The sequence below is a fragment of the Aegilops tauschii genome, chromosome 4 (genome assembly GCF_002575655.3).
Source record: "Aegilops tauschii subsp. strangulata cultivar AL8/78 chromosome 4, Aet v6.0, whole genome shotgun sequence".
Classification (NCBI taxonomy): Eukaryota; Viridiplantae; Streptophyta; class Magnoliopsida; order Poales; family Poaceae; genus Aegilops; species Aegilops tauschii.
Window position 1 is genome coordinate 381153672 of NC_053038.3, and position 9142 is coordinate 381162813.

At 46.9% G+C, this 9142-nt stretch overlaps 1 protein-coding gene across 1 annotated transcript; it reads right to left on the reverse strand.

Moving 5' to 3' along the window:
* Positions 1 to 274: 274 nt before the first annotated feature.
* LOC109759547 (uncharacterized) lies at positions 275 to 1309 on the reverse strand. Its single transcript, XM_020318365.3, has 2 exons — positions 1238 to 1309; positions 275 to 877 (listed from the first exon to the last, which is right to left on the reverse strand). The coding sequence occupies exons 1-2, from the start codon at positions 1307 to 1309 to the stop codon at positions 275 to 277; spliced, it is 675 nt and encodes a 224-aa protein (XP_020173954.3).
* Between the last annotated feature and the right edge of the window lie 7833 nt (positions 1310 to 9142).

Sequence of the window (9142 nt, forward strand, 5' to 3'; positions counted from 1 at the left end):
ATACATAGAGGAGTTCAACTTCAAATGCATAGTTCATCCTTTTCTCACAAAAGGATGAATAGCATAACTACTACATACATACACAGCCATAGTTCACCATTAGTACAAGCATACAGTACACAACCTTAGTTCCTAGATGATAGGTCATTACATAACCATCATTCCCAAAAGGTCAGCAATGCCACTAATCTCATTTTCATCTTCTTCACTTCTCCAAGATGGCCTGAATCCCCCTGAACTTCTCCTTCAACTTTTCATTCTGAAACTCTAACTGTCACTTCTCTTCAATATGCTTTTCATTTCCCTTAAGCAGATCAGCAACCTGAAGCTTCAACTCTAGCTTCTCTTGGGTGAGCTTCTCCTGACACTTTGTTAGCTCTGCATTCTTCAGCTCCAAATTCATACTAGCTTCAGTAAGCACTTGCTTCTCTTTCATTTCGTTCAACTTCAAGTTCTGAATGACTGTTGCTTGAGCTCTTGTCAGGTTGAGCAGCAGCTCATACTTCTGAGTAAGTTTCTGGGTCTCTGCATCTTTCTTTGCCATCTCACTTGCCATCTGTGCCTTCATATCATCAATCAGTTCTTTTCTTACCTCCTGCTGATATGTAATGGCAGACTGCAGATGTCTGAAATCCACCACCTTATCTTCCTGAAAGTTCATCAGCTCATGCACATCTTGGACTAGCTTGTCATAGTTGGCCTCCAGCTTGTTCTTCTCTTCTGTCAGATGGTGGATAGTGAAAGAACTTTCAAGATTGTCATTCACCCTAGCAGTTTTGGCATCTTCAACCATTGCCCATAGCTTCAACAATGCATTCTGCATTGTTGGGGGGCACTGGTGATCAACCCATTCAACAAAGCCACAATTGCTACCTGCCTGCAAAAACAACAACAACACCAACACAGTTCATACAACAAGTAATTACACAAGATAACTGCAGTTGCCAAAAAGAATATCTAAATTTAGCATCAGACCACTACATTTAACAAGAGGAGCAGCCACTTGAGTAGCTGACTGACTAGGTTATTTACCAATTTTAAGCTACTCTAGTACCACTATTAACCAAAATTACTATGCCATTGTACTCCAGCAAAATATACTCATGCTTGACCTAAATAAGCTACTCTAGTGCCACTATGAACCAAAATGTTGACAGCAAGCAGAGTACTCCAGCAAACAGAGTTCAATATGGCACTGACAAAGTAAGAAAAAAATCACTATGCCTACAATCCATACCGGCTGTGCACATGCTAAAAACCGCCTGCCTGTGTCTATTCCTTCAAAGGCAACAAGCCTCTCAGATGCCATGCCGTGCTTCTCACATGGAGACATCACATCCAGCTCAAGCCCCTTGTAATCTGGATCTTCAAGGCTGAAATGTTGGGAATCGTAGCATAATTTTAAAATTTTCCTACGCTCACCAAGATGCATCTATGGAGTATACTAGCAACGAGGGGAAAGGAGTGCATCTACATACCCTTGTAGATCGCGAGCGGAAGCGTTCCAATGAACGTGGATGACGGAGTCGTACTCGCCGTGATTCAAATCACCGATGACCGAGTGCCGAACGGACGGCACCTCCGCGTTCAACACACGTAAGGTGCAGCGACGTCTCCTCCTTCTTGATCCAGCAAGGGGGAAGGAGAGGTTGATGGAGATCCAGCAGCACGACGGCGTGGTGGTGGATGTAGCGGGATGCCGGCAGGGCTTCGCCGAGCTTCTACGAGAGAGAGAGGTGTAGCAGGGGAGGAGGGAGGCGCCCAAGGCTGTAATGCTACTGCCCTCCCTCCCCCCTTTATATAGGCCCCCTGGGAGGGGGGGGGGGGCGCCGGCCAAACCCCATCTATATGGGGGGCGGCGGCCAAGGGGGTGCCTTGCCCCCCAAGGCAAGTGGGGCGCCCCCCACCCTAGGGTTTCCAACCCTAGGCGCAGGGGGGAGGCCCATGGGGGGGCGCCCAGCCCACTAGGGGCTGGTTCCCTTCCCACTTCAGCCCACGGGGCCCTCCGGGATAGGTGGCCACACCCGGTGGACCCCCGGGACCCTTCTGGTGGTCCCGGTACAATACCGATAACCCCCGAAACTTTCACGGTGGCCGAAACATGACTTCCTATATATAAATCTTCACCTCCGGACCATTCCGGAACTCCTCGTGACGTCCGGGATCTCATCCGGTACTCCGAACAACTTTCGGGTTTCCGCATACACATATCTCTACAACCCTAGCGTCACCGAACCTAAAGTGTGTAGACCCTACGGGTTCGGGAGACATGCAGACATGACTGAGACGCCTTTCCGGTCAATAACCAACAGCGGGATCTGGATACCCATGTTGGCTCCCACATGTTCCACGATGATCTCATCGGATGAACCACGATGTCGAGGATTCAATCAATCCCGTATACAATTCCGTTTGTTCATCGGTATGTTACTTGCCCGAGATTCGATCGTCGGTATCCCAATACCTTGTTCAATCTCGTCACCGGCAAGTCTCTTTACTCGTACCGCAATGCATGATCCCGTGACTAACGCCTTAGTCAGATAGAGCTCATTATGATGATGCATTACCGAGTGGGCCCAGAGATACCTCTCCGTCACACGGAGTGACAAATCCCAGTCTCGATCCGTGCCAACCCAACAGACACTTTCGGAGATACCCGTAGTGCACCTTTATAGTCACCCAGTTACGTTGTGACGTTTGGCACACCCAAAGCACCCCTACGGTATCCGGGAGTTGCACGATCTCATGGTCTAAGGAAAAGATACTTGACATTGGAAAAGCTCTAGCAAACGAAACTACACGATCTTTTATGCTATGCTTAGGATTGGGTCTTGTCCATCACATCATTCTCCTAATGATGTGATCCCGTTATCAATGACATCCAATGTCCATAGTCAGAAAACCACGACTATCTGTTGATCAACGAGCTAGTCAACTAGAGGCTTACTAGGGACACGTTGTGGTCTATGTATTCACACATGTATTACGATTTGCGGATAACGCAATTATAGCATGAAAAATAGACAAATACCATGAACAAAGAAATATAATAATAACCATTTATTATTGCCTCTAGGGCATATTTCCAACAGTCTCCCACTTGCACTAGAGTCAATAATCTAGTTACATTGTGATGAATCGAACACCCATTGCGTCCTGGTGTTGATCATGTTTTGCCCTAGGGAGAGGTTTAGTCAACGGATCTGCTACATTCCGGTCCGTATGTACTTTACAAATATCTATGTCTCCATTTTGAACACTTTCACGAATGGAGTTGAAGCGACGCTTGATATGCCTGGTCTTCCTGTGAAACCTGGGCTCCTTCGCAAGGGCAATAGCTCCAGTGTTGTCACAGAAGAGAGTCATCGGGCCCGACGCATTGGGAATCACCCCTAGGTCGGTAATGAACTCCTTCATCCAGACTGCTTCCTGTGCTGCCTCCGAGGCTGCCATATACTCCGCTTCACATGTAGATCCCGCCACGACGCTTTGCTTGCAACTGCACCAGCTTACTGCTCCTCCATTCAAGATATACAGATATCCGGTTTGTGACTTCGAGTCATCCAGATCTGTGTCGAAGCTAGCGTCGACGTAACCCTTTACGACGAGCTCTTCGTCACCTCCATAAACGAGAAACATATCCTTAGTCCTCTTTAGGTACTTCAGGATATTCTTGACCGCTGTCCAGTGTTCCATGCCGGGATTACTTTGGTACCTACCTACCAAACTTACGGCAAGGTTTACATCAGGTCTGGTACACAGCATGGCATACATAATAGACCCTATGGCCGAGGCATAGGGGATGACACTCATCTTTTCTATATCTTCTGCCGTGGTCGGGCATTGAGCCTTGCTCAATTGCACACCTTGCAATACAGGCAAGAACCCCTTGTTGGACTGATCCATACTGAACTTCTTCAATATCTTGTCAAGGTATGTACTCTGTGAAAGACCAATGAGGCGTCTTGATCTATCTCTATAGATCTTGATGCCTAATATATAAGCAGCTTCTCCAAGGTACTTCATTGAAAAACACTTATTCAAATAGGCCTTTATACTTTCCAAGAATTCTATATCATTTCCCATCAACAGTATGTCATCCACATATAATATGAGAAATGCTACAGAGCTCCCACTCACTTTCTTGTAAACACAGGCTTCTCCATAAGTCTGTGTGAACCCAAACGCTTTGATCATCTCATCAAAGCGAATGTTCCAACTCCGAGATGCTTGCACCAGCCCATAGATCATCTTCGTCACCGGCATGACACCATGATCTCCATCATCATGATCTCCATCATTGTGTCTTCCTGAAGTCGTCATGCCAACGATTACTTCTACTTCTATGGCTAACGCGTTTAGCAACAAAGTAAAGTAATTTACATGGCGTTATTCAATGACACGCAGGTCATGCAAAATAATAAAGACAACTCCTATGGTTCCTGCCGGTTGTCATACTCATCGACATGCAAGTCGTGATTCCTATTACAAGAATATGATCAATCTCATACATCACATATATCATTCATCACATCTTCTGGCCATATCACATCACATAGCACTTGCTGCAAAAACAAGTTAGACGTCCTCTAATTGTTGTTGCAAGTTTTTACGTGGTTTGTAGGTTTCTAGCAAGAACGATTTCTTACCTACGTATGACCACAACGTGATTTGCCAATTTCTATTTACCCTTCATAAGGACCCTTTTCATCGAATCCGTTCCGACTAAAGTAGGAGAGACAGACACCCGCTAGCCACCTTATGCAACTAGTGCATGTCAGTCGGTGGAACCTGTCTCACGTAAGCGTACGTGTAAGGTCGGTCTGGGCCGCTTCATCCTACAATGCCGCCGAAACAAGAAACGACTAGTAGCGGCAAGAAGAATTGGCAAACTCAACGCCCACAACTGCTTTGTGTTCTACTCGTGCATAGTAACTACGCATAGGCCTGGCTCATGATGCCACTGTTGGGAATCGTAGCATAATTTAAAATTTTTCTACGCTCACCAAGATGCATCTATGGAGTCTACTAGCAACGAGGGGAAAGGAGTGCATCTACATACCCTTGTAGATCGCGAGCGGAAGCGTTCCAATGAACGTGGATGACGGAGTCGTACTCGCCGTGATCCAAATCACCGATGACCGAGTGCCGAACGGACGGCACCTCCGCGTTCAACACACGTACGGTGCAGCGACGTCTCCTCCTTCTTGATCCAGCAAGGGGGAAGGAGAGGTTGATGGAGATCCAGCAGCACGACGGCGTGGTGGTGGATGTAGCGGGTCTCGGCAGGGCTTTGCCAAGCTTCTGCGAGAGAGAGGGAGGTGTTACAGGGGAGGAGGGAGGCGCCCAAGGCTGTAGGTTTCTGCCCTCCCTCTCCCCCCCTTTATATAGGCCCCCTGGGGGGGGGGCGCCGGCCCAGGGAGATGGGATCTCCAAGGGGGAGCGGCGGCCAAAAGGGGGGAAGGGGTGCCTTGCCCCCCAAGGCAAGGGGGAAGCTCCCCCCCTAGGGTTCCCAACCCTAGGCGCATGGGGGGGAGGCCCAAGGGGGGCGCCCCAGCCCACTAAGGGCTGGTTCCCTTCCACTTTCAGCCCACGGGGCCCTCCGGGATAGGTGGCCCCACCCGGTGGACCCTCGGGACCCTTCCGGTGGTCCCGGTACAATACCGGTAACCCCCGAAACTTTCCCGGTGGCCGAAACTGGACTTCCTATATATAATTCTTCACCTCCGGACCATTCCGGAACCTCTCGTGACGTCCAGGATCTCATCCGGGACTCCGAACAACTTTCGGGTTTCCGCATACATATATCTCTATAACCCTAGCGTCACCGAACCTTAAGTGTGTAGACCCTACGGGTTCGGGAGACATGCAGACATGACCGAGACGCCTCTCCGGTCAATAACCAACAGCGGGATCTGGATACCCATGTTGGCTCCCACATGTTCCACGATGATCTCATCGGATGAACCACGGTGTCGAGGATTCAATCAATCCCGTATGCAATTCCCTTTGTCAATCGGTATGTTACTTGCCCGAGATTCGATCGTCGGTATCCCAATACCTTGTTCAATCTCGTTGCCGGCAAGTCTCTTTACTCGTACCGCAATGCATGATCCCGTGACTAACGCCTTAGTCACATTGAGCTCATTATGATGATGCATTACCGAGTGGGCCCAGAGATACCTCTCCGTCACACGGAGTGACAAATCCCAGTCTCGATCCGCGCCAACCCAACAGACACTTTCGGAGATACCCGTAGTGCACCTTTATAGTCACCCAGTTACGTTGTGACATTTGGCACACCCAAAGCACTCCTACGGTATCCGGGAGTTGCACGATCTCATGGTCTAAGGAAAAGATACTTGACATTGGAAAAGCTCTAGCAAACGAAACTACACGATCTTTTATGCTATGCTTAGGATTGGGTCTTGTCCATCACATCATTCTCCTAATGATGTGATCCCGTTATCAATGACATCCAATGTCCATAGTCAGGAAACCATGACTATCTGTTGATCAACGAGCTAGTCAACTAGAGGCTTACTAGGGACACGTTGTGGTCTATGTATTCACACATGTATTACGATTTCCGGACAATACAATTATAGCATGAATAATAGACAATTACCATGAACAAAGAAATATAATAATAACCATTTATTATTGCCTCTAGGGCCTATTTCCAACATACTGCTCCTCCATTCAAAATATACACGTATCCGGTTTGTGACTTCGAGTCATCCAGATCTGTGTCGAAGCTAGCGTCGACGTAACCCTTTACGACGAGCTCTTCGTCACCTCCATAAACGAGAAACATATCCTTAGTCCTTTTCAGGTGCTTTAGGATATTCTTGACCGCTATCCAGTGTTCCATGTCGGGATTACTTTGGTACCTTCCTACCAAACTTACAGCAAGGTTTACATCAGGTCTGGTACACAGCATGGCATACATAATAGACCCTATGGCCGAGGCATAGGGGATGACACTCATCTTTTCTATATCTTCTGCCGTGGTCGGGCATTGAGCCGTGCTCAATTGCACACCTTGCAATACAGGCAAGAACCCCTTCTTGGACTGATCCATATTGAACTTCTTCAATATCTTGTCAAGGTATGTACTCTGTGAAAGACCAATGAGGCGTCTTGATCTATCTCTATAGATCTTGATGCCTAATATATATAAGCAGCTTCTCCAAGGTCCTTCATTGAAAAACACTTATTCAAATAGGCCTTTATACTTTCCAAGAATTCTATATCATTTCCCATCAATAATATGTCATCCACATATAATATGAGAAATGCTACAGAGCTCCCACTCACTTTCTTGTAAACACAGGCTTCTCCATAAGTCTGTGTAAACCCAAACGCTTTGATCATCTCATCAAAGCGAATGTTCCAACTCCGAGATGCTTGCACCAGCCCATAGATCGAGCGCTGGAGCTTGCATACTTTGTTAGCATTCTTAGGATCGACAAAACCTTCCGACTGCATCATATACAACTCTTCCTTAAGGAAGCCGTTAAGGAATGCCATTTTGACGTCCATCTGCCATATCTCATAATCATAGTATGCGGCAATTGCTAACATGATTCGGACGGACTTCAGCTTCGCTACGGGTGAGAAAGTCTCATCGTAGTCAACCCCTTGAACTTGTCGATAACCCTTAGCGACAAGTCGAGCTTTGTAGATGGTCACATTACCATCCGCGTCCGTCTTCTTCTTAAAGATCCATTTGTTTTCTATGCCTCGCCGATCATCGGGCAAGTCAGTCAAAGTCCATACTTTGTTTTCATACATGGATCCTATCTCGGATTTCATGGCTTCCAGCCATTTGTCGGAATCTGGGCCCGCCATCGCTTCTTCATAGTTCGAAGGTTCACCGTTGTCTAACAACATTATTTCCAGGACAGGGTTGCCGTACCACTCTGGTGCGGAACGTGTCCTTGTGGACCTACGAAGTTCAGTAGTAACTTGATCCGAAGCTTCATGATCATCATCATTAACTTCCTCCCCAGTCGGTGTAGGCACCACAGGAACATCTTCCCGCGCTGCGCTACTTTCCGGTTCGGAAGGGGTGACTATCACCTCATCAAGTTCCACTTTCCTCCCACTCAATTCTTTCGAGAGAAACTCCTTCTCCAGAAAGGACCCGTTCTTGGCAACGAAGATCTTGCCTTCGGATCTGAGGTATAAGGTATACCCAATAGTTTCCTTAGGGTATCCTATGAAGACGCATTTTTCCGACTTGGGTTCGAGCTTTTCAGGTTGAAGTTTCTTGACATAAGCATCGCATCCCCAAACTTTTAGAAACAACAGCTTAGGTTTCTTTCCAAACCATAATTCATACGGTGTCGTCTCAACGGATTTCGATGGAGCCCTATTTAAAGTGAATGCGGCAGTCTCTAAAGCATAGCCCCAAAATGAGAGCGGTAAATCGGTAAGAGACATCATAGATCGCACCATATCCAATAGAGTGCGATTACGACGTTCGGACACACCGTTTCTCTGAGGTGTTCCAGGCGGCGTGAGTTGTGAAACTATTCCACATTTCCTTAAGTGTGCACCAAATTCGTGACTTAAATATTCTCCACCACGATCTGATCGTAAGAATTTTATTCTCCTGTCACGTTGATTCTCAACCTCACTCTGAAATTCCTTGAACTTTTCAAAGGTTTCAGACTTGTGTTTCATTAGGTAGACATACCCATATCTACTTAAGTCATCAGTGAGAGTGAGAACATAACGATATCCTCCACGAGCCTCAACACTCATTGGACCGCACACATCGGTATGTATGATTTCCAATAAGTTGGTTGCTCGCTCCATTGTTCCGGAGAACGGAGTCTTGGTCATCTTACCAATGAGGCATGGTTCGCACGTGTCAAATGATTCGTAATCAAGAGACTCCAAAAGTCCATTTGCATGGAGCTTCTTCATGCGCTTGACACCAATGTGACCAAGGCGGCAGTGCCACAAGTATGTGGGACTATCGTTATCACCTTTACATCTTTTGGTATTCACACTATGAATATGTGTAACATCACGTTTGAGATTCATCAAAAATAAACCATTGACCAGCGGGGCATGACCATAAAACATATCTCTCAAATAAATAGAACAACCATTATTCTCGGATTTAAAT

What these genes read in the sequence shown, in the direction of transcription:
- LOC109759547 (XM_020318365.3), bottom strand. Translation starts at nt 1,309, where the DNA reads ATGGCATCTGAGAGGCTTGTTGCCTTTGAAGGAATAGACACAGGCAGG. An exon ending in TTTTAGCATGTGCACAGCCG is followed by an intron (nt 878 to 1,237) that starts GTATGGATTGTA and finishes TTGTTTTTGCAG; the next exon opens with GCAGGTAGCAATTGTGGCTT.